At 54.6% G+C, this 25,453-nt stretch overlaps 1 protein-coding gene across 1 annotated transcript in view; it reads left to right on the top strand.

Moving 5' to 3' along the window:
- Positions 1–25,453, top strand: part of CRTAC1 (cartilage acidic protein 1) — a 136,827-nt gene that overhangs the window by 79,342 nt on the left and 32,032 nt on the right. The window contains exons 3-5 of the mRNA XM_045854395.1: positions 1,632–1,828; positions 16,420–16,556; positions 21,688–21,844. Coding sequence (XP_045710351.1) covers positions 1,632–1,828; positions 16,420–16,556; positions 21,688–21,844 — 491 coding nt within the window. The remainder of the gene's footprint in view (positions 1–1,631; positions 1,829–16,419; positions 16,557–21,687; positions 21,845–25,453) is intronic.

Below are 25,453 nucleotides of genomic sequence, written 5' to 3'. Positions count from 1 at the left end.
CGCCCGGCCAGTTGTTCAGCATCCCCCAAACTTTTCTGGCTCTGCACCTTGGTGACAATGGAAAGGGCCAAGTTGGATCCCTTTCAGGAAAGCAAGAAATGATTTCTCTCAAAAACCTTGGAGAGTTCTTTCTGCCCTCCCTGGAGTGCTCTCTGCCCAGGACCATCAGAGGCTGGCAGCTGAACTGAGATGTACGTGCTCAGGTTAAAACAAAGGCGGAGGCGGGGAACTAATGGGTAGGGGTTGACTGGGCTCCTCTGGAGAGCCTGGCAAGCTGGTGTTCCGGGATTGGGAGGGGGCCCTCCGACGTCCATGGCCGTGCTCTCTGCGGGGAGACCTGGGGCATGCCGCTTTCTCCAGATGGAAGTGTGACGGGAGGAAATCGACCATGAGACACGTAAGCCTTTATGACTCAGGTGTGAGCTCTGAGGTTTCACTCATCCAGTCATTCAATACGTATTTATTGATCACCTATTGTATGCCAGGCACTGTTGTAGGGCCAGGAGCACAAAATAGAGAGTTCCACCCACATGGAGCTGAATTCCTGTGGGACTGGTCACAGAAAGAACAGATAACGGAGACGATCCAGACTGTCCGCTGGTGGTGACAGCCATGCGGGGAGAGAGCAGTGGGGGAGAGGAAGGAGTGGAGGCTGGTGGTGGGGCAGTGCAAGTTTCCGGATGCGGCAGGAAGGCCTCACTGAAAAGGACCAACAGAGCCAGGGCCCGAGGGAGGTGCAGGGGGGGCCAGGGCGGCGGGGGGTGAGGGGGACAGCCCTGCGGACATCTGAAGGGGAAACATCCTGGGCGGAGGGAGCAGTGAGGCCGTGTGGCCGCAGGAGAGTGAAAGGAGAGGGGTGATGACTGATCAGAACTTCAATCTTTTGGTGTGAGTTTCGTAGAAAAAGAAATCCAGAGAGTCTGCCTAGTGACTTTAGATGTGTTCATACTTTCCCATCTAAGATGTAAATTTTATATTTACTGTGTAAATGTTGGGACTTTCTGTCAGGAGAGAGCCATTCCAAAGCTCAATGACAAAGCCTCTGCTCCTCCTCAGTGCACTCACGCAAGGGCCCTGGGGATAGCACGAAGGGCCTGAGAGGAGTCCCAACACCTGGCTCCTGCTCGCTGTGTTACCCTGGGAAGGGCGCTGACCTCCCCTGAGCCTTAGTTCTCCTGATGAAGCTCATCAGTTGCTTCATCTGTAAAATGGGTTTATTATACCACCTCCCTCCCCTCCCTCACTTAATAGTTGTTACATTTAATGAGATCATAAATAGGAAAGTGCCTTTTACATTGAGACGGGCAAGGTCAATGCCTGGGAGTTTCTTGTTTTCTCCAGCAGAGCCTGTGGGGAGGGGTGCTTGCTGGCTTCCCACTCCCCCACTCCTCACATTTTTTCCTGTGCGGGCCCAGCTGACTCTCCCTTTGCCTGGGCCCATGTCTGATTCAGGGACAGACATCAGACACCCAGGGACCCCCACGCCAAGGCTGCTGAGGGTTCCTCAGCTGTGCTGTGGGGCTGAATTGCCCCGTAGTGACCTCTCTGGGACGACTCTGAGCCATTGCTGGTCACATAGAACCAGGTAGCCCAGCTGCTCCTCCCAACATCCTCTTCCCCTTCTCCTCCAGGTACAACGGTCCCAACCTGGTTCTGAAGTACGACCGGGCCCAGAAGCGGCTGGTGAACATTGCCGTGGACAAACGCAGCTCCCCCTACTATGCACTGCGGGACCGGCAGGGCAATGCCATCGGGGTGACAGCCTGTGACATCGACGGGGATGGCCGTGAGGAGATCTACTTCCTCAATACCAATAATGCCTTCTCAGGTAAGGGGCTGGGGCCTCTTCCTGCTGCCCACCTTCATCCTCCCAGCACCAGCTGGGGGCAGGGCTTTGGGGACCCCGGCCTTCCTCAGGCTACTGTCCTGGCCTGCCTCCAGGACCTTGCTCTGTTCCAGCAAGGGGACCCCGTCTTCTCTTGTATGTGAAGCTTGTTCTCATCTCCTGGCCGCTGGGCCTGGAGCGGAGGGCCTGGGGCGGAGGCCCAGTCCTCACCTTGAGCACATGAACCAGAGTTCACGTCCTCTTGCCTCCCAGTATAAGCAGCCCCAGTCCTCCCACCCCCTCCCCTTCTCCCTCTCCCCACTGCTCCCGCCTGGCCCCCACCACTCAGCACTTCTCACCCAGGTGGCCACCACAGCCAACCAATGGTCCCTTGGAATTGCCCTCCATACTGTTTCAGGGGCAGGGTGCTTTCTAAAATGCTTTGAAATCCTTCAGTGGCCCCCACAGCTTTCAGCTGAGCTCATTTATTCACTCCACAAATTCCTGCCGAGGACCTACTCCATGCCAGACCAGAGGTGCTGGGTGAGACGGGCACCACTTGGAGGCAGACAGACCTTCAGTTCATGGAGCCTTTTCTAGTCCAGAGCATCCGTCTGAGTCACCGTCGGGGTCATGTGTGAATGTGGATTCAGACTCAGCCATTCTGGGTGGGGCCCGAGACCCTGTATTGCTCACACACTCTTGGGCTATGAGGATGCTATCAGGCCAGGGACCACACTTTGAGTAGCATGGTCCAACACACCAAGGAATGGAGGAAGGAAATTGATGCCCAGAAGGCTAAGTAATACTAACAATAATGATAACACATAGTACTTAAATAGCACCTACTGTGTGCCGGGCCCTGATCTAAACACTTCATAATAATTATCTCATTTTTTTTAGTTTTTAAATATATTTTACTGATTATGCTATGACAGTTGTCCCATTTCCCCCCTTCATTCCCCTCCACCCTGCACACCCCCTCCCACCCACATTCCCCCCCTTTAGTTCATGTCCATGTGTCATAAGTTCTTTAGCTTCTACATTTCCTACATTATTCTTGCCCTCCCCCTATTTTCTACCTACATCTATGCTACTTATTCTCTGTACCTTTTCCCCCCTCTCTTCCTCCCACTCCCCTGTTGCTAACCCTCCATGTGATCTCCATTTCTGTGGTTCTGTTCCTGTTCTAGTTGTTTGCTTGGTTTGTTTGTTTTTGTTTTAGGTGTGGTTGTTAATAATTGTGAGTTTGCTGTCATTTTGCTATACCTGTTTCTTCTTTTTCTTAGATAAGTCCTTTTAACATTTCATAGATAAGGGCTTGGTGATGATGAACTCCTTTAACTTGACTTTATCTGAGAAGCACTTTATCTGCCCTTCCATTCCAAATGATAGCTTTGCTGGATAGAGCAATCTTGGATGTAGGTCCTTGCCTTTCATGACTTTGAATACTTCTTGCCTGTAAGGTCTCTTTTGAGAAATCATTTGACAGTCTGATGGGAACTCCTTTGTAGGTGACTGTATCCTTATCTCTTGCTGCTTCTAGGATTCTCTCCTTCATTTTAATCTTGGGTAATATAATTATGATGTGCCTTGGTGTGCTCCTCCTTGGGTCCAACTTCTTTGGGACTCTCTGAGCTTCCTGGACTTCCTGGAAGTCTGTTTCCTTTGCCAGATTGGGGAAGTTCTCCTTTATTATTTGTTCAAATAACTTTTACACTTGTTGCTCTTCTTCTCCTTCTGGTACCCCTATGATTCGGATGTTGGAACATTTAAAGATGTTCTGGAGGTTCCTAAGCCTCTCTTCATTCTTTTGAATTCTCATTTCTTCATTCTTTTCTATTTGATTGTTTCTTTCTTCCTTCTGGTCCACTCCATTGATTTGAGTCCCAGTTTCCTTCCCATCACTATTGGTTCTCTGTACATTTTCTTTCATTTCACGTACCATAACCTTCATTTTTTCATCTAATTTGTGACCAAATTCAACCAATTCTGTGAGCATCCTGATCACCAGTGGTTTGAACTGTGCATCTGATAGATTGGCTATCTCTTCGTCACTTAGTTGTATTTGCTGTGGAGCTTTGAACTGTTCTTCTGTTTGGGCCAATTTTTTTGCCTTGCTCCGCCTGTTACATATGAGGGGCAGAGCCTTAGGCCATTCACCAGGGTGGGGTATCACATGTGGCTGGGTTGTGACACTGTACGTGGGGGTGGGGTCCAAGAGGGAACAATGGCACTTGCTCTGCTTTCTGTCGGATTTCAGTCCCTTCCACTGCTTCCCCCAAGCAAACTGGGCCTTTCTGGTGCTAATTCCCGTGTTGGTGGGCTTGTGCACGTTCTAGGACCTTGTGGGTCTCTCCAATGAACTCTCCTATGAGGCTGGGAGTCTCTCCCTGCGCCTCAACCCCCACAGGTGTTTTTAATCAGTGTCCTGAGGCTCTTTCTCAGTCCTGGGACCCTAGGTTGCACAGTCTGTTTCGCTCCCCAATTTTGCCTGGTTTATCTGAGTGCAAATGTGGGACCCCCAGGCAGCCAGCCACCTTGCACGCAGTGCCTTGCTTCACAATCACCGCCTCACTGGGTCTGCCCATTGCCACCCCATGCCTGGGGTCTGCCAGCTGCCACCTGTGTGTCCAGGTTCGCCTGCTACAGTCTTGCACACCAGGGATGACTTACTTGTCCAGTACCACCGCTTTTTGTGCCTCGACCCCTCTCCACCTGGCTTCCCATCTCCATCTGCGCCCCTCCTACAGGTCTGGATGAACATATCTATTTTAACTCCTTGGTTGTCTGACTTCCACACAGTTCAATTTTCTGTCAGTTCTGGTTGTTATTTTGTTTCTAAATTGTTGGTGTCCCTATTTTGGTTGTGCAAGGGGGCACAGTGAGTCTACCTACGCTTCCATCTTGGCCAGCAGTAATAATTATCTCATTTAAGCCTCACTGAACCTCAGTAAAGTAGGTACTGGTGTATCTCACTTTATAGTTGAGGAAACTGAGGCCTAAAGAGATCACATGACTTTCCTGAGGCCACACAACTTGTAAGTACCAGGACCCAAAAGCAGGGGCCTGATTCCAGCTTCATCCTTTCAATCAAGACACTCTATGGGCTCACTCAGTCCTGTGTCTTCCAGGCCCAGCAGAGAGCCTGGCTCATACTGGGTGCTCAGTGTTTCATGAGTTGAGGACTGTGCTCTGGGGGCTGCAGGTGGTCCCCAACCCCACATTCTTTCACGCCTGACCTCCACCCACTGTTATGAAGTTTTCTCCTGTGAGGCCATGACATCAGCAGGAAGTCCCAGGCCAGGGTGTCCTCCTGAAGGATGCAGGACCTCGTGTGCCTGTAAGGCCAGCTTGGGCGTGCACCTGGGTTCTTCCAGATGGCAGCAGCCTCTTGGGTTGGTCTGGATGACACCTTGTGCTTCACACCTGTGTCTTCACCACCCTAACCTCCTATGGGCAGCTGATCACCTGACTCCAAGGACCCCCTTCCCTTCCTTTCCTCCTTCTACACACGTGGGCTGTCCCCTGGGCCCATAATGTTGCCCCTACTGGTTGTTGAGCCCAAGCCAGGGTCCAGTCCCTAGACTGCCTCTGATGTTGAGCCCTGCCAGTTGCACGAATGGGAGGGGACAAGGTTGGGGCCCATGCCAGGGGTAGGGGCGGGCAGGGCTGGCTGGCTGGCAGCCAGGCTTATGCAGCCAAGAAACAATGAGCCACAGCCCCGCATGGTGTTTTATGGGTTTTCATCTCATCTTGCCACCAAGTGAAGCCTGAGAGATAGTAATTATCCCTACACAAATATCAGGGCATGATTACCCAGCTGGATTTACTGCCCTCTCTCCAACCAAGCCAAGATTGGATTAGGACACAATTAATTGATGGGCTGATCAACCCTTTAATGTGGGGCAAGGTCAGGAGGGGAGCAGCAGCAGCAAGGGACGGCTGAGGAAGGGGCGAGTCTGCAGGAAGGCCCTGGAGGGCAGGGAAACAGAAACAGGGAGAACTGTGGAAGAAAGGGGGGCATTCACTGTGGGCTCTGCTGGCAAGATGCCAGAGGAAGGGCACACTCTCCTCCCTACTCACTGAGCATAGAGCACCTGGGCTGGGACCTGTCAGGTGTCTCTGAAGCAGCAGCCCCTCCCATCCTCTTAGAGTCCTCCTTTGCGACTCCCAGACCAGTGGCACTCAGCCAAGGCTGCACATTAGACTCTCCTGGGGAGCTTTTAGCATGCCCAGTTTGCAAGGTGCACCCCAGTCCAACTCAATCCGAACCTCTGGGATGTCACCCAGTTGTCAGATCTCCAGGTGATTCCCTCGTGCAGTCGGAATGGGGGGCGACTACCCCAGAGTCACGTTAGCTCCATGCTCAGCCTAACCACAGCCCTTTCATTCACTAGTGCATTCATTCAGTGGACAAATATTTATTGAGCACCTGCTGTGTGCCAGGCATTATTCTAGACACTGAGGATGCCCCAGTGAATGAAACAGAAAAATTCTGCCCTCATGTTTACACACTGTCCCCAGCATGGCCTTATATTTCTCTAGGTATCTGACTCCCCTCTCCCAGGCCCCTGGACTCTAAGCTCCTTGAGGGCAAAATCCCTGTGTTGGTCCTTTTGTGCATCCCTCTGGTGAAGCCAGACCTTGAGCATCCTAACAGCACAATCAACTCTTAATAAATAAATCCAGGAAGGACAGGCAAGACACGAGCCATTAGGCCTGAAACAAGGTTTGCTGACAAAGGGGAGGGGAGACAGTCAATATGGAGCCCCCCAGAGGTCCTGGGCTTCCCGGGTTTGTGGGTCGAGGTGTTCCTCTCAGAGAGGCTGGAGCGGAGCCTGGAGGGCTGGGGCAAGGATGGTGGTGCCCGGCAGCCTCAGTCCCAGGCGTGCACCTCCCAGTGACCTTCTGTGGTTTGAGGGATGTCTGTGGGTTTAAGTTAATTTTTCAGTTGAGTGATTCAATTGATTCATTGACAGTGGGTGGGGTGTGGAGCCGGGACATTTGTGTTGTGTCAGCACTTCCCTGGGTCCAGCTGGCATGACACTCAGCCACTGCCACCTCAGGGAACCCAAGGTCCTCTCCCAGAGGCCCCGGCCAGCCCCGCCTGCCCATGGCATACAACTGGGGGCTCCTTTAGCCTGCGCAAGAGTGTCAGACAGGCCTGTGGAAGGACAGTCCCTCTCTTCCTCAGCCGAGTGGCCCTGGAAGAGGGCTGAGACCCTAAATCCTGGCAGTGTCCCATGGGGGTCAGTTTGTATAACCTGGGATCTGCCCTTTACTTACTGGGTGACCTTTGGCAAGATATTTGACCTCTCTCAGTCTCAACCCCTTCATCTGTAGAATAGGAAAAATCATACCAACTTCATAAGCTCAAGTGCAAAGGCTCCCTAGACTCTATACATAAAGTCGTTACCACTGCCTACAACACCCTTCCTGATGTGAGCCAGGTTGCGTTTCTGACCTCGTTTCCTCTTCCTCTTGCTCACCAGGGTCCCACCTGAGGCCTTCGAGCTGCTGTTTCCTCTGCCTGAAATGCTTTTCCCACCACTGTTCTCAGGGCTCTCTCCTTACCTTCATTTAGGCCCCTAATCAGATGAGGTCTCCCCTGAACACTTTAAAATCATACCCTGGCTGGTGTGGCTCAGTGGATTGAGTGCAAACCAGAGGGTCACCAGTTCGATTCCCAGTCAGGGCACATGCCTGGGTTGTGGGCCAAGTGCCCAGTAGTGTGTGTGCGAGAGGCAACCACGTATCTCTCACACATTGATGTTTCTCTCCCTCTCTTTTCCCCCTCCCTCTCTAAAAAAGTAAATAAAATATTTAAAAATAAAATAAAATAAAATAAATAAAATAAAATTAGACCCCTGTCACTCCTTACACCCTAAACTTGCTCAATTTCTCTTCATAGCATTTGCTGCTGTCTGAAAGTATGCTACATATTTGTTTGTGGGTCATCTCTGCTACTCTTCTCCTAAACCCCACGAGGATGGAAACTTTGTCGTGTTTGCTGCTGTATCTCCAAGACCAAAGAAGTTCGTATGCCACTTAGTAAACATTTAATAAATATATTTGACCAAACAACCAGGATAATGAATGAAAAACATTTCTAGTGTCTAGGACCCCGTAAATGCTCTCTAAGCCACAGCTGTTATAATTGTGGCCTCTGGAAGTGTCCTGGGCAGAGGAAGCAAAGGCCTCCCTCCTTGTCACTGGAGGGAGGGAGACCCTAGCAGAAAGAGAAAAAGACCGTACTGTAAACCACACACCACCCAGTCGGGGGTTCCAGGCGGGCATGGGTCAAGGGTTAAGAATTGGAGAGCAGATGAGATGGAGGGAACAGAGGAAGACTCGCCACGATGCCTGGGCCGGGAAACCAGCTCATGGCTTCACTGACCTGGAAAAATACGAGTTTGTTTCAGGCAACACTGCTTGGTGAGAACCACGCAGAAGAGAGTGTGGGGCAAAGGGGGAGGAGGGGCCAGTCCCAGCACCTCCCTCCACGTCCAGGATCCCAGGACCTCCTAAGTTCCCAGTCAGAGCCCATCCCCCGGGGTCCTGCACTGGCCACGCAGCTGCTGCATGCCATGGCCCCGACCTCTCTGCCCACCTGCTGTCTCCAACTGCACACACCTCCCTGCTCTTCTGCACACACAGTGCCGTGCTCTCCTCGCAGTGCTGCCCCTTCCTTTCTTCATTAGCAGTCAACTTTGGATGTTATTTCATGGCAGCACGCTAAGAGCTTTCTCGTTTTTTACAGCGACTTCATTCTCCACTGTATGGATTTGCCATCCATTGAGGTGGTCCTCCCCTGATGAACACTTAGATTCCTTGTGATCTGTGGCGCTTACCAGCAGGGCCACCAAATCAGCAGTTTGTGTGACATGCCGCTCTCCACCAGTGCAGGTGTTTCTCTGTAAGTTCGTAGAAACGGGACAGTTACAGCACAGGAATATCCGTGGGCGGGTCTGACCGTCACGGCCAGGTGTGCTTCACAGGCACGTTCCCAGCGACGCCCCGGCCGCCCCGATGCCAGGGAGCATTTCCCAACATCCTCAGCAACCAACACCACATGTCATCGTTTTAAAAATTATTTTCCAATCTGATAGGAAATATTGGTACCTATGTTTAGTTTTCATTTTCATTTTTCTTCAAGTGAGTGAGGCTGAGCATATATTTATATATTCGAATCTCTTGTCTGCTCATAGCCTTTGCCCATTTTTTCTTATTGATTTGCAACATTTCATTATAAATTAGGAAAATTAGCCCTCTGTCTGCAATACATGTTGCAAGTAGTTTCCTCTTGTTTGTCATTTTTCTTTTATCTTCGCACATGGTGGTTTTTGCAATGCAGAAAATTTGGATTTTTATGGACTTGGATTTATCACCCTTTTCTTTGATGGCTTCTGGGCTCTGTGTTATACTTAGGCCTTCAGCAGGGGCTTTTGTAACTTCTCGGGGAGGAGGCGCCGGTCACTGTGCCAGAGAGAAGAAAGGGAACTGGGGGCGGGAGGCACTTCCAGCCTCCTCTGCCTACACAGCAGATGAGCCGTCTGCTCTGGAGAGCGAGCACTCCCCTTGTCCGGAGCTCCTTCACCCAGACCCGGCTCCCGCTCCGGCTGCACCCAGCTGCTCTACACCCTGCTGCTCAAAGTGTGTTCCACAGCCCAGCGGTGCTGGCAAAAGCAGGAAGCTCCTACATATGCAGATCTCAGGTGCCACCCCAGACCTCCTGCGCCAGAATCTGCATTTTAGCAGGACGTCTGGGATTTCCTGTGCCTGGTAAAGCCGGGGATGCACGGCTCCGTGTCTCGACCTCTCTTTCCAGCATGCTCTAGGTTCTAGGGTGTCCTGATCCCCGGCCATGTTTCCCTTGGAGGCACAGCCCTGACTTTCAGCTCACCCGGCGTGGCCCCACTTGGGGAGATGAGCTGCTCAACTACTCTGGCTCCCGGCCCCACCCCTACTCTGCCTCATTCACACGTGGCCCCATAAGCAGCAAGAATGGGGCGAGGCTGTCAAAGCAGCAGCATCATGGGGCTCAGAGGACATTTTCTTATAACACAGTACTAGGTTCCTTGGCACCCAAGGACTCCCCTCATCGCTCCCACCCCAGGTCTTTGATGTGGGGGCAGGGGGGGAGAAGAGGGGCTCTGCAGTCAGACCACAGCTGGAAGTTCACCACTGCCACTTAACAGCTGTGCAAGCTTAAGCCAAGGATTTTGCTGCCTGAGCCCCGATTTCTCTCTGTAAAGTGAAGACTCTGTCTTCCTGGTGTGACGGTGCAGAGGGCCGAGTGCGCTAATGTGGGGAGCACCGGGCAGGGGCTGATCAGATTTTTCTCTTCATCCTGGGATGGAAGGGAAGACCGGCATCAGAAATATTGAGGGACCCTTGGGAGCCTGGGTTCATTCTCTTTTAAAATGTCTTCTGCCCCTGGGGCCATCACTACTTTGCTGGTTTTTCTTGACTAGGTCTTGTGAAGCATTTTAGACTCAATGTTACAGATGCCCCCCGGGGCTGCGACCCACAAGGACCTTCAGTGGCCATGCCCTGTAATCCCCTGGAGACCATGATGGGGGAGGGGGAAGGTGGTGACGATGGTGATGGTAGTGATGGTCCCCAGAGGCTGCTCCCTGGGACCCAGTGTGGTGGTGTTCTTATTATTTCTTGAGCTTACCATGTGCCATGTATTGTTCTAAATAGTTTACTTACATTATCTAATTTAATCCTTACAACCACCTGATGAATAGGTGGCCATTCTCATTATGCCATGTTACAGAGGAGAAAAATACAACTTCATGAATTGCCCAAGGTCAACCTGGGCTGCTGATGTTGCCAGCTACCTCCCTAACCCTGCTGTCTGGCAGTAATCCCTCCACCTTATGAATGAGGTTGGAGGCTGGGCCTCTGCCCTGCCACACACGTTCGCTCACCCTTCTCTCTGCCACCAACACCAGCCCGTGACTCGGGTCATCTCCCTGAAGTTGGGCAGCCCCTGGGGGAGGGGGCGCTCAGGCCAAGGAGCCTTAGGAAGAGTCCTTTATGGCCCAAACTCACTATCCCAGTGGCTCCAAGTTGCCCTGTGGGGGCAGAGCTAGGTGTGGAGGGGACGAGGGGATGGTGAATGGTCGTTTGCTTGAATGACACTGCTGCCATCGATGCAGAACCTTCTTTCCTATGTGTCTGGTGGTACCTCCATCTCCGCCCCTTCTTCCTCCTGCACTCCAGTGCGGCTGCTCCCTGGGACCCAGTGTGTGGCTCTGGGCTTTCCCTTCTGCCCCAGCTCGGGCCACACTACTCTGCACGCTGCACACTGCCCACTGCCATCCCTATGGCCAGTGACCTCTTCGACATGCCTCCTCAGCCACCCTGTGACCACCTCACAGCAAGGTGTCTGCAGGCAAGCTCCTGCTCCCACCCCTGCTGGCCCAAAGTCCATGCCCACACATTGTAAGCCACTACCTTGCCCTGACCCGCCACACCCCGCCAATCCCTCTGCCCTTCCGGCACCCCACACTTTCTCACACTCGTCGTCACCACCCTGGATCGCATGAGCTACAACAAAAGTAGCCACCACACTTCATTTTCCCCTTGCTTGCCCTCCACTCACTTCACTGCCAGAGCAATCTTCTGGAAACACTGTCTTCGCAGATCAGGAACCACCCATGAGCCCCCCGCTCTCAGTCCTGGCAGCAGTGGGTCTCTGCTGCCCTGCTGCGTTTCCCTTCTCCGCCTGCACGAACCTCCTCTCTAGGCAAACTCTGTGCCTTTGTGTATGCCACCCGCCTGCCCAGTGCGCCACCTCCTCCTGTCTGCTTGGCTAAGCCACTGAGTGCAAGGCTCAGAAGCACAGGCTTTGGAGTCAGAAAGACCTGGGTTTGAATCTCTCTCCACCTTTACTAGCTGTGGCCTTGGGCAATTAACTTCTCTTCCCCTCAATTTCTCCATCAGTAAAATGAGCTTACACTCTCTCTCAGGGTAGCCCCAGGGTTTAGCCAAGATGATGGTTGTAAAGGGGAATGCTTCCTGTAAAGCCTGGCCATGCTAAGTGCTGTGTAAACCAGAGTTACTGCTGTGTTACTCTGACCCTTCAAGTCCCCTTTCAGGTACCTCCGCCACCATGAAGCCCTCCCTGACCACTGGGAGGGGAGTAGCCTCCTCCATCCTGGCTTCACAGCAATTTCAGGGTGTGCTGTCCTGTCCTGCCCTGAGGGGTTCTGCTAGCTGTGGGGTTTTAGGCAAGTCCCCTTGTCTCTGTGCCTCGGGTCCTTCATCTGAGGAAGTGAAATGGGCATGAAGATAGTACCATCTTGTGGGCTTGTGCTAAGGGTTACGAGTGAGGGTCAGTATGTGAAGTGCCTGGCACATAGAAAGCGCTGGAGGAATAGTAAGTAGCACGAGCTTTATGGTCCCTTGGCATCTCCTCTACCCATCTATCCCTCGTGCTGTCAATCGGACCTCAAGTGCCCTGAGTCAGGGGTGGAGGCTCCTGCTTCCCTGGGGCCTCCCACAGCACCAACACTCAGCGGGGCCTGGCCTCACCCACTGGGCCTTCCCACCTGGCTGCCTGCAGCCACTGACAGCTCCTCAGGGCTCTGAGGCCTTCGAGGCTCCTTTAATGCAAAATGCCAAAGTCAGGGTGGGAATGGGAGTCCCCAGAGGTACCTCTCACAGGGGTGTGGCCCTCAGAGCCCCCTGCCCTAGAACACCGTCCTGTTTCTCCCAGGCCCCTGCCCTCTCAGAGTCCCCCTCAGGGACTCAGGAGAGCCCCTCTCTCCTGCAACAAGCAGGCTCTCCTCTCCAGGAGCAGCTGCCCACCCGCACTCCTGACCCCCCGACTCAGTGAGGGACCCCAGGGCCAGGGCAGAGTGCAGCTACAAGAAGCCGGAGGCGGGATCGGGTGCTAACACAGGCCAGGGGCCAGTGCAGGGTGTTTATTGCCAGTGCCATCGACCCGCACAGCTCGCTGTTTATCTGTCTTCCTGACACACCTAATTACCCAGGTTGCAGCTGCCAGAGCATTTGCTCTTCCTAAATCACGGGCTCCATCCCTCCCGTCGCCCAGGCCTCGGGCCTCTGCCTGCAGAAGGGCTGCCATTGATTTTGCCATTCCCATTTATGATCTACAAGGCTCTGCATCGCTGCTGCACATTTTACCTTAATTAGTTTATTCTTCTGGGTGTCCTCGGTCAGCCTGGAAGCCAAGGGGCTGGGACAGGGGAAGAGGCCAACGGCACTGGACACCCTAACCCCTCTGGCCACAAAGCCCAGAGCCCGGCCAGACACCAACACCCTAGCACAGCAGTTTGCTAAGAGCAGACTAGTTCTATGGGATGCTAGTGGGTGAACTGCAAAAAGGGGTTTCATGGCCAAGTTCATTTGGGAAAGGCAGGATTCAACAAAATTAAGCGGATAATTTATTGCAGGACTTTTCAAAGTTTTAATAGATGGATTGATGTCCATTGTGAATCTCTGAGAGGACATTGCAAGGTGTGGTCTTCCCCAAACTCGGATCGTCATGAAGCCCTTTCCCCAGGCAGCTCACAGCACACAGGGTTCCACAAAGCACACTTTGGAGGGCATTGTCTTGGGTGGAATTGGAGGTGTTGAGGCAAACAGCAGGGCACAGAGTCACCCTGGGCCCGTTGTGTCCTCTTGTCTCGCTGAGGCAGGAACTCGGCGGCTCCAGCGATTTCTCCCACTGACGCAGAGGTGCCCATTGGAGCGATGCAGAGCCCCAGCTACTGGCAGCGGCTCTCTCACTTGGCCCGGGCTCTGGGAGAGTTCAACTTCGGTATTTCAGGGGGCACTAGGCTCGCTGGAAGGACAGTCTAAAGGGCCCCTGGTTTGACAGAAAAGGGCAAGGGTCACTGACTGTTGGTGAAACTGGAGACCCAGCAGCCTACAGGGCCCCTCGGAGGCCCCCCAGGCATCAGGACGTGCTGCCAAGGCTGCCGCTGCCTCAGGGGCGGCTGTGGGGGTGCAGCCTGCGTCCACAGTCCCTCTCCGCCGTCCCAAAACCCGGAGCGCTCTGAAAGCCTCAAGTACTTTAAGTTTGTGGGGAAGATGAATTGATAGTAAACCCTACCCTGAGCTGTCAGGAGCTACTTATGGCTTTATTTATCCCACTTCATGTGAATATTCACATATTTATCTGCAGAAACATTAATGTGGTTAATTATGGGGTGCCGCCCCAGTCCCTGCCAGGGTGTCATGTAATAAACGGGGTGTGCACAGTGCTGCATTTCTAAAGTACGGAGGAGAAATCTCAATTTGCAAACCCTTCTGGTCCCAGGGATTACAGGGAGGCTCAAGCAGCTCAGGGGTGCCTGACCAGGTAACTCCCACAGCAGCGCCACAGGTGGGGGTGGGGGAGGGGCAGCTATCTTCCCCGGCTCTCACAGAGGACACCAAGGCTGGGAGAAGGGGAAGAACCGGCCCAGGGCCCCGAGCTCCCGAAGTCAGAGTAGCACCTGGGCTCCTGTGGGGCCGGCTCCTCAGGTGCCCAGGGGCGCACCTCCCAGTTCCCAGCAGCTCTGTGCAGCAGAGCCCCCCTGCAGCTCCTCAGCCCAGGCCGCCACCTGAACACACACCTGCGGTCTGCCTCGTGCTCAGCTTGTGAAGGGCCTTCCCTTCCCTGGGAGCGCCAGGCAGGGCGGCTGGGCTCCACTCCGATGCCAGCCCCTGCTGTCTGGCGAGCAGCCCCGAGACCAACCCCAGACCCCACAGGCTGTACCCCAGCCTCTGTGAGCCCATGTGGTGTTAGGCAGCCCCCACGTGAGGCCACTCAGAGAGCAAACCGTGCTGTCCTCTCAGGCAGTGCCGCCTGAGGGGTCCTTCATACAAGACTGCCCTCACCCACACATTCAGTCACTCACACTCACTTTCACACATCCACTCATTGTCACACTCACACCCCCTCGCATACACTCACTCTTACTCTCGGGGGTCCTCTCTCCCCAGATTCACACTCACTCTCATACTCACACACTCATTCTCATTCGTTCATCCATTCGACCCCACACTGACCCTCCCCGAACCCCTGCAGTGCAGACGCGATGCCCCTAAAGAACCCCGCAAGCATCTCGTCTGTGAAGTGGGAATAACTATCTGTCTGACACCGCCTCTTTGGGGGCTGCTGTGCTGACCTTTAACACGCATCACACCACTCACTGTTCCTCACGGTGAACCTGAGTGCAGTCATTGTCACCCCCACTACAAGCAAGGACACTGAGGCTCAGAGAGCTGAGCACCTTGCCCAGAGCCAATGGCTGAAACCTAGAAGTAGAGTCTGAGTGGAACTGACACTGAGCCTCAGGCTCGTTTACTCTAAACTCCGAGGTCTTGACCGCTGCCCACCCCGCTCCCTTCAGGCCCCACCCATGGCCTCGCCCCCGGGCCAGCCAGAGAGCCAAGGCCAGCGGCTCTATCCCCCACTCCACTATCCACAGCTCGCCTTCCCCGGTCCCTTCAGCTGCTGCTCTCTTGTGTCTCCCGTGCAAGTCCTTGGGGGCTGAATAGGGTCCTTCCTAAAACATGAATGTTTGGGCCTCACATTTGCAAGAACTAAACTAAGGGTAAGGGCAAAGGGGGGCGCTCTGTTTCAGTGGTTTCAGAAGGGCTTGAGCTCCCGCTGCTGGAAGTGCCTTACCATGTTCCCAGAACAAAACTTCTTGGCCATGGATGAGCTTCAGGAGGCTGCAGACCTCCTGTGATTACGTGTGGCACAGGTGGCAAGCACACGGCCCACGGGTCACAGCCGGCCCTCCACCTTGTTTTATCTGGTCCGGGACCTTGTTTCTACCCAGCAGCACTGACCTCCTTGACCCTAGTTAAGGGGTAGTTACATATATACAGTCCTAAAATGACATTCAGCCCTTTGAAGGCAACCCCGAGGCTGATGTGGCCCCTGGTAAAAATGAGTTTGACACCCCTGAATATGGCGTGTTGTGTGGGGCAGAGTCCCTGAGCTGAGGGGTCTTGGCCTCCATCCAGTTCTCAAAGGGGTCAGTGTCCCAAAGAGATGAAGACCACTACCCTCTAGGGACCTCCCAGGGCTGCCTGAGTGCCAACCCTACTGCCACCTGGCTCTCTGGGAGCGGAGGTGACACACCTGTCAGGGCTCAACTTCCAGCCCCTTCCTCAATTAGGACTCAGAGACCCACCCAGGTTCTGCTGAGACCCAAATCCAGCCCTGCGGGGAATAGAGGGACAGCCTCTGGAGAAAGACATTCTGGGCTGAGGCTGGGCGCTGAAATATGGGCACCCCAGGATCTCCCCGCTGATATTGAGGGAGCACGTGCAGACAGTGGAATCCCGTAGCCGAAGGTCATGTCACACACATGGTAGCAGTAACGCTTCTTCCATAGTTTCTGAGGCCAGGGTGGCCGTTTTTGTAAGCCTCAGAGTCTCTGTTCTCAACTGAAAACACCCGAGTGCCCCCCAGACAGAGGAGCCACACCTGCCGGAGTGCCCACTGCAAGGAGCGCTCACCTTAACAGACGACCCATCCACCTGTGGCGGGTACTCTGGAACCCACCTGCACCCTGGCCCACCCTCCACCAGCCTCCCTCTCCTCCTCTCTCCAGGGGTGGCCACATACACGGACAAGTTGTTCAAGTTCCGCAACAGCAGGTGGGAAGACATCCTGAGTGACGAGGTCAACGTGGCCCGCGGAGTAGCCAGCCTCTTCGCTGGGCGTTCTGTGGCCTGCGTGGATAGGACGGTGAGTTCAGGGGTGCGTGGAGGGCCGGGAGCAGGAGGGGCACACAGCGGTGTGAGAGCCCAAGGGGAGCCAATAGGCAGATGTCCCCAGACAGAGGGAGGCTTTCGAGGGTGGAGCTGAAGTTTGCACCACCTCCCAGCTCCCCGCATCTCGCACCTAGTAGATGCTAAAGAGCAACAACCGGGACCTGCAGGGTGAGGGGTGTTACAATGTACTTTCACATCATTTCTCCCATGAGGCCTTCCCAGCAGCCAGTGAGGAAACTGGCCAGATACTGTTAGCCCCCGGACAGCGTACTAAGGCCCAGCTTCGAGCAGTGACTTACTTGCCTGCAGACCGGAAATGGATTGGTGGTGTGGCTAAGACCAGAATCAGCTCTAAACCTCATGCTCATTCATTCATTCAACCAATATTTAGAAGTGCCTACTATGTGCCAGGCATTGAGCCGTGAGGCCCCCCGGACGAACGCAAGCATGGCAAAGGGGCTCAGGGCTGGGCGAGTGGGAGGTCACCACAGTGTGCGAGTGCTTTAGTCAATCCCTGGCTCCACCAGTGCTTTCCTGCCCTGCTTGTCCGCCCTGCCAGAAGGGTGGGGAAGAAAGGCCAAGTAGGGAGGGGAAGGAGCAGCTGCAGCCATCTGCCCTGTGGGGCCACCTCCACCGGGCTCGCGTCCCAGCAGCCCCAGCCGGAGCTGGAGGCCTGCTGTGGAGGTGATTTATCCCTCCTGTCACCTGCTCCCTTGCTGTCCCCTCCTCGACTTTACAAAACAATCACTAAATCAGGGGCCCAGCTGCTGCCCAGCATCCACAGGAGCGTCTCTGGCCCCCATCCTGGGGGCTGGGGTGAGGGGGCTGGCTCCTTTCAGGACTGAGGTGGCACAGAGGGGATTGAGGATTCAGTGTGAACCTTCACAGCAGAGGCCTCCGGGCTGTGGGAGAAGGCAGGTGCCAGGTATAAATATTTATTTCTTAACAAGCTGGTGCTGAGAGGAGAAGCCAAGCTGGGCTGTGAAGCCACATTTAGCCCTGACCTGAATCGGTGCCACCTGGACTCCTGCCTGGCAGGAGGGAAGGGGGAGACGGCTCTGTGTGCGGCTCCAGAGAATGGGGAGGGTCTGAGGGGTGCCAGGCCCGGCCGTGGCCGTGGCTGGGGGCCTCTGCCCAGTCTCCCACCGGCTTCCTGTCCCGGTCTTTCAGGAACGAGGCTTCCCATACTCCGCTAAGGTGGGAACCTTCTCAAAGCCGGTGGGAGGGCCTGAGAGTTAATCACAAAGAGGTGCACTCTGTCCTAACAAGGTCATCTGCACACCCACACACTTAGCCACAGGACAAAGGCACCGTGTGAAATGCGAAAAGGAAAAAAGGCATTGGCACGCAGCACAGGAAGCGGGCACTTAGCAGCTCCCTCGGTCCCTGCTCTTTCAAGCCTCAGCCTGTCCGCCGCCAGCGGAGGGGTGGCTTTTCTTATTCCGCCACCACCTTGGCCGTCCCCGGGGCCTGAGAACTGTGCAAGGAGGAAGAGGAAGAAGAGGTCAAGCTGAGAGACAGGAACACAGTGTGATGCAGGAAAACACAAGAGCAATAATAGCAATAAGAGCTATCGCTTATTAAATGAACAACATGCCCAGCCCTGTGCTAAGTAAGTGCTTTACAAGCATCATCTTATTGAATCCTTATAACAAGCCTACGAGGAAGACATGCTGTCATTATCCCCATTTTACAGATGTGGAAAGTAAGCCTTAGAGCAATGAAGCAACTTGACCTTGGTCACATAGCCAAGAATTGAGTCCTGCCCCCTGAAAATGAACCACGGAACCTTTTATCCTCTGCCTCTGGGTGAACTGGTACCAGTTACAAATTCCTAGCCACAAGTTCCGTTTCAGCATGCACCCTGCTCCTTCCTCAGCCCCACAGCCCTCCCTGGGGCCCTTTAGTCTACCTGGTTGGTGGTTCTCAACGTGTGCTCCCCGACCAGGAGAATCAGCGTGGTTAGGGATGTAGATGTTCAGGCCCCATTTTATCCCACCCTCCAAACGTAGCGAATCAGAATTCCTGGGGGAGGGGCCCCGCACTCCGGATTTCAAGGAGCCCTGCAGGTGATTGATTCTGAGGCAGCCTTCAGTTTGAGGACCATCGCTCAACGCCAGGCAAATGTCGCAACCCCACCACCCGCCATTCTCTCCCTCTCCCCGTCCAGCCCCCGTTTGCTCTCTGCCCCAAACCTGGAACGGTGCCTGCCCTTCATCTTCGGCTGCCTCATCACTCACCCACCTTTCTGGATCCAACTCAAAGCCAGTCTCTTACAAGAAGCGTCCCCTGATCGATAATGATTATGCCTCATGTTTATATAGCATTTTTGTCTTTCGAAGACCTTTCGCGTGCTCTGTCTCATTTCATCTTCTCAACAACCCTGCCAGGAAGCAGGGAGACTATGATTCCCACTTAACATGTGAGGGGATGCAGCTGAAAGGGCTGAGGAATCCGCCCGAGGACAAAGAGCCGGTTAGGGGGTTGAGCTGGGGCTAGGGCCCAGGCTAATAGCCCTAGGCCATCGGCTCTCAGAGTGTGGCTCCTGGACCAATAGCATCAGCTTCACCTGGGAACCTGTCAGAATGCACATCCTCATCCTGCTCCAGACCCAGAGCAGAAACTCTGGGGATGGAACCCAGCTTCTACATTTCAACAAGCCCTCCACAGACTAGGCTAACTGGTGAGACCCACTTCCCTAGACCCAACGCTGCAGAAACACGGAATGACCTCCCTCTAACCCTCCCAGGACTGTGGTCAGGTTCCCGTGAGGATTTCTGCCGTCCTCTGCAACGGCCACACACCTGTGCTTGTCAGTTTAACTGCCCTGATACAATGCAGTAAGGAACTAGGTATAACTGAAATGTCTAAGTACCCTAATTTTTAGCAGAGTGCATTTCCGTTTATTTGGCTTTAATTGCCCATTTGTTGATGAAATTGCTAACAGCTGGCTGGGTCGGGAACAGTTGCAGTGATGGTGCACTTTCCCCTTTGGCCCCGCTCACTTGCTCTTTATCCAGCCGCTCCACACACGTGTGCCGCGCTCCCGTGGCGAGTGAGAACCCTGCACTGTCCTCCCCTAATCGTGCAGTCCTGTTGGAAGCCGTGCATCCCAAATGTCCATTTTGCATAGGGATCACTTGGGGGGTCTTTTGACAGTGCAGATTCTACCTTAGCTGGGTGGCCCAGGTGGCTGGAGCACCATCCCATACACCAAAAGCCTGTGGCTTCGATTCCCAGTTAGGGCACATACCTAGGTTGCTGGTTCGATCCCTGGTCAGGGTACATACGGGAAGCAACCAATCAATGTTTCTCACATCTATGTTTCCCTCTCTCTCTCTCTCTCTCTGTCTCTCTCTCCCCCCTTCTCCCCCACTCCCTCCCTCCCTCCCTCTCCACCCCCTCCTTCTCTCTCGGAAATCAATAAACATGTCTTTGGGTGAGGATTAAAGAAAAAAGAAGTACAGAAAATGCAGGCTCTGATTCAGCAGGTCTGGGGCAGGACCTGAGAGTTCTAACATGGTCTCAGATGACACTAATGCTGCTGATCCAGAAACCCCGTTGAGTAAATCAATTTGCAAAGCGCTGGTTCCCAGGTAGCAGGGTAGAGACTCAGGTAGCCAAAAAAGAACGGGCGTAGGAGTCCTTAGGGAGAGTGCTGCCACCCTCCCCAGCTGTGTCCCCTGACAGGCCCTGCCTTTCATTCTACATTCAGCAACACTGAACGACCTGCTTGTGATTTCCCTGGACACATCGCTCTCTGTCTCGTCCCTGCCTGGAAGGCTCTTTCCCCTCCATTTCATCTGGCTGAGACTCCTTTAGAAAACCTTTTCTGAATTTCCAATGGTGAAGCGCCCTTCCCCTGGGTCAGGGGCCCCTCTTCTGTGCACCCAGGAGATCCTGTGCATGCTGCCTCAGTCTCATACATGATTGTATGACTGTTGACACATCTGAAGCTCTCAGGACACTGAAGAAAATGGTCCCAAAGAAGAGATCAAGTCAGTGACCAGTTAATCGGAACAGAGTTCTGCTCGTGGGGCCATTGGATAAGAAACAGAAACAAGCAAGAGGGTTGAAGAGCGGAGGTGACAGAGCACTCTGGTTGCCTTGAACTTGGCTGTTTCTCTTGCATCGTTTTCCGTTTACGGCCTGCCTTCAAACTTGACCATATAAGCAACCTAGGAATGAAGACTTGGTCTTAAGTACATTTGTAGCAGACTGCCTTGCACATAGTAAGAGCTCAAGAAGTTCCTAGGATGTGATTAATTAGAGGGAAATGATGTAAAGGTGAGAGGAAAGATAGAAAACTGTTTTAGAAATCATGTGGATCTCCTGGGGGAAAGGAGGCATCCATTGGAGAAATAACATCATTATAATGACGGGCAGAAAGGAGCCTTTCATCGGCCGTGTCTCGGACTACAGAGGAGAGCGACTATAGCAACGAGGAGGATGCAAAGGAAAAAACTAGTTGAGACAGAGTTATAACGGCAGAAACAGTGTAACAGTTCTCCCTATAATGTGGGGACAACAAAGGGATGGAAGAGGGAAGGCGGACCCCTGCATTTCCGAGCCTCTCGCGCTGCCAAAACAGAGGGATGAAGAAGTGTCTGGTGCGAATGGGGGAGGGGGAGGTCTCAGGAATTTGCTTGTCATCTTGGCTGGAGTGAGCTTGAATGGGGGAGCGAGACTGAGAATAATGGGAACTGGTAGATCAATCAATCAGCAAATATTTATTGAGCAGCTACCCTGGCTGGCAGCTGGAGAGAGCTCAGCTGGAGGGAGGCACATTAGAAAATTGTCTCTAAAAAGGTGGTTGTGGGGGGGAGAGAGGGATGTGTTCTTCTGGAACAGGAGAGAAAGAGGAGGGGGTGGTTTCTTTGTGGGACTGCAGGGGGCATCACGCCCTGGGTAGCCCCTGGGAAAGCACGTCAGGGCTGTGCCAGTGCGCACGAGGCCCAGGGAGAAGAACCGACCCCATGAGACAGCTGTGGTCCTGCGAGCGAGCAGGGGGGCGGAGGGGCGGAGCCGCTGGCCCTGTGGGAAGGACCTCAGTGAGCCCAGAGGGGCCTGCTCACCCACACCTCTCCCCTCCCCTCCCTCCTCAGGGCTCCGGACGCTACTCCATCTACATCGCCAACTATGCCTACGGTAACGTGGGCCCCGATGCCCTCATTGAAATGGACCCTGAGGCCAGTGACCTCTCCCGGGGCATTCTGGCGCTCAGAGATGTGGCTGCAGAGGCTGGGGTCAGCAAGTATACAGGTATGCAGGGTGACAGGGAGGCTGCACGCTGGGGGGCTGGGGGGCTGGGGGCCTGGGCGAGGCCGGGTCCAGATCATCAGAGACCACAGGAGAGGGTGGGTCCCTGGGGAGGGAGGATGGAGACTTTATTTCACCCCAGCACCCACAGAAGGCTCCCCCAACGCTGCCTCTCCAAGGGTTGATGGGATACCTGTCAGGTTGGGCTTTAGGAGGCCCCTTAGGGTGCGTGGGACATGGGGTCTGAATCCCATAACGTCGTCCCATCCCTGGAACCTCTCGCCCCATTCCCTGATGTGACCCAAATGATGGGTGAACAGGTTCTGGAGGAGAAAACTGACAAGTCACAACAGCTGAGATTTAAAGAATTCTTTATTGCCAAACAGCAGATGAAATTATTTACTTACACATAAGCAGCCAGGAATTGAGTGCTAGCTAAATCCTTAAGCTTCAGCTGGGTCCCGTCTCAGATAACTGAGCTCAAAGAATTGTGTTCTTGTTCCAAAACCTCTCCAGCACTTTTTTAGAAGGCAAGCTCCCCCCCGCATCTTTCTGGATGGGGGACCTATTGTCAGAGTCTCTGACAGGGAGATCTTTCTAGGGAAGGCTGTTTTTCTAATTCTAGCACGGCTGCTGACTAAACTCTGATCATCTGCCAATAGGCTGCCGATGGCAGAACCGTCCAGTTCCTGTCTGGGGTGCCAGAACTCAGGAAGCCAGGGCTGTGCACATGAACTTCAGCCTCACATGAACGTCAGCTTCATTCATACTGCATCCACCCTTCGGGCTTAGAAATTCTCTCATTGGTTTACCTTCCCACTGTATCCGTCCCAGTGTGCAGTACAGGCTTCCGAAGCGGCAGCCCGCCTGAATCCGAACCCGGGGCTGGGAGGGCACCTCAGGGGTCATTTGGGCTGTCCCCCTGCCTCCAGACACCTAAATGGTGGCATAATCTCAAAGCCCTACACAGAAAGGGTTGTCGCAGCCTCCCCTGAGTTGATGATGCCTTTCTCTGGCCAACTTTCCACGTCGGTGAAAGGAGGAGGCTGATGCTGGCCTGTCTGACTAGTTTGTGGGAGCACATGAGTAGACAATAAATACTTTGCGCAGCTCAAGCCCCATCAAAGCCCTCCAGAGCTGCACACGTGAACGTGTAGCAGAAAGGCTGAGTGTCAGTAATACACTGTGTCTTCCTCAGAAAAGGAATAAGCATTCAGGAGCTTCAGCCTAGGTGTGTACAGTCAGTTTGTTCTGAATAGGTCCCAGGCCTGGGCAGTGGGCTGGCTTGGCAATTAAGTGCCTTGATCTGCAGAAGAAAGAGGGTGGGCTGGGGACGCGTAGCACTTGAAAATGATGAGCCAGAGGGAAGGCGAAGTCTGGGAGAGGGGGTGATACCCAGAATGAAAGAATTCAGAAGGTTGTAGCTGGGTGTGAGCATGAAGGGGACATTGTTCACACCGGCTGGGCTGGCAGCGGGCCTGGTAGGAACCGAGGCGGGGGAGGAGCGGACCAGGAGGAGACAGCTGAGGAGCGGGGACGGGGCTGGGAGCCCCGGCCAACTGTGCCGGGCTGCACTGGAAGGCCTGGGCCGCTCAAGGAAGGGGCACCGCTTCCGTGGAGCACACAGGCAGGCCAGGGCAGCTGGCGTGCCCAGAAGACACGTTAGAGCAGCTCCGCAGACTTCCAAAAGCCATTTGGCTGATGAGAACCTATTTGGCTCACCAAGTTACTAGTGGGTCCGCCCGCCTTCCCCAGCCCACCCTTTCCCTGCCTGCCAAGCACCCCAACTCCATCCTGCAGTCCCTTTTGTCATTCTGTTGACAACTCGTGGACATCTGGTTGGAAAACTCTGAGTCCCTTGAGTCCCGGGAATGGACCCTAGATGTGAGGACCGCCCCCGAGCCCAGCCCGACTGCTGAGGCTCTGGCACGTGGCCAGTGCTGAGCTCCAGGCCAGCACCACAGGGGCTGGGAAAGGTGAGGAAGAGGGCAGTGAGGTGCAGGGCCCTGAGCAGCCTGGGAGGGCAGCAAGCCATGGCCGGATGTGCAGTCAGGGAGCCACAGGTCCCTGGAACCAAGCCACACACAACACCCATCTGCAGAACAGACCTCTGAGCACTCCCATGTTATAAAAGAACAAACAGAGGTCCAGAGACAGAAGGGACCGGCCCAAGGTCACACAGGGTGGTGGAGAGACACCAGCAGTTAGAGCGCCCATCCCCTGATACCTAAATTGCCACAACCAGCTGACCTTTCTGATGACCTCCAGCCTGAGATCCTGCTCCAGCCTGCAAGATGGGAGCGCTGGTGAAGGAGGCCGGCCCTGCCCCCACTGGGAACGCAGCCCCAGGGACGGACACTCAGACTTTCCTTTGCGGCCCAAGCAGGTGCCTGACCTGGGGTGCTCAGGGCAGCCAGGGAGGCCCAGTGACCCCATTGGCAGGCAGGGTGATGGTGCTGCCCACACTGGCTGTCTGCTCCTCCGGAGGGGGAGGGGAGGCCTCCTCTCCAGACAGTCAAGCTGCTGGCAGCGGCTGCTCTCCTGGGTCACAGTGCCATCTAGTGGCCAGCCTGCCCACTCTCTGGGGACTCGAGGGCCCCTGGAGGGCAGCTTTGGGAGAGCCACGGGTACTGAGTTGAACTGAGGCAAGGCTGCTCCCCATGGTTTCTGGTTGGATGAGAATCCCAAACCCTGACTTCCCCAGCTGCCCGCAGCTCCTTGGAGCCTGGAGGGTGCTGGGAACTGCCGTCCATGGGAACCCTGAGAGTCGCTTCTCCCGTGGCAGAGGGCCTGGCATGGAACCCCCAGCGAGGAGGGTGGGGACTAAGCAGACTGCACTGCCTCTGGGGCCCAAGTATCCTTGGGCAAGGCCCTCAGTCCCTGTGAGCACCCTGAACTAGCCATCTACCAAAACGGCTAAGAGGACGGTGTCTGGCGCCAGAGCGCCAGGTGCAGCTCCCACCTCCCCCATGTACTGTCCAGGCCGCAGCGGAGGCAGGATTAGTACCCTCTGTGGGCCTCAGTGTTCTCACCGGCAAAATGGGGGGTGTCGTGAGAATGAAAGGAGGTGAACACGGGGTGTGCCCAGCACAGGACCTAGCACACAGGCGGTGCCCCCCAAGCGTCACCAACAGCAACACCCATCTCCCCTGCGGTCCCAGCAGTGATGCCAGGGCCCCCTCCCGGGCATCTCCTGGGGGAGGGAGTGCCGTGCTGGGCACAGGGGGAGCACGAAGCCTGCAGGCCCAGCCCCCGTCCAGGAGGCCGTCTCTACGTGTCCCACAGCCTGTCCTGCAGCCCTGGACACAAACACAGGCCCCTTCATCCCTGTGTCCCCCTTGGTCCACCTCTCTTCCCTCCTGTCTGACCCTGCCTCGGCCCGAAGCCTGCCCCACCCCAGGACCTCTGCGTCGAGGCCTCACCCTGTGAGGGAGCATCTGTCTGGGCTGCAAGGTGGTGATTAAAGAAGCCTTAAAGGAAATTTGGAAAGAAGATGGAGGTGGAGTCATGAGGTCGGCTGGGAGCAGAGCGAACAAAGCGGAGGGCAGGTCTGATTTACAGGAAGTCATTATCGGAGGAGAAAGAGATGCCCAAAGCCCAGCTGAGGCCTCT

The sequence above is a fragment of the Phyllostomus hastatus genome, unplaced genomic scaffold (assembly GCF_019186645.2).
Source record: "Phyllostomus hastatus isolate PE091 unplaced genomic scaffold, TTU_PhHast_1.1 phas_scaffold_1066, whole genome shotgun sequence".
NCBI classification, from domain to species: Eukaryota; Metazoa; Chordata; class Mammalia; order Chiroptera; family Phyllostomidae; genus Phyllostomus; species Phyllostomus hastatus.
This window is presented reverse-complemented; position numbering and strand designations above follow the sequence as displayed.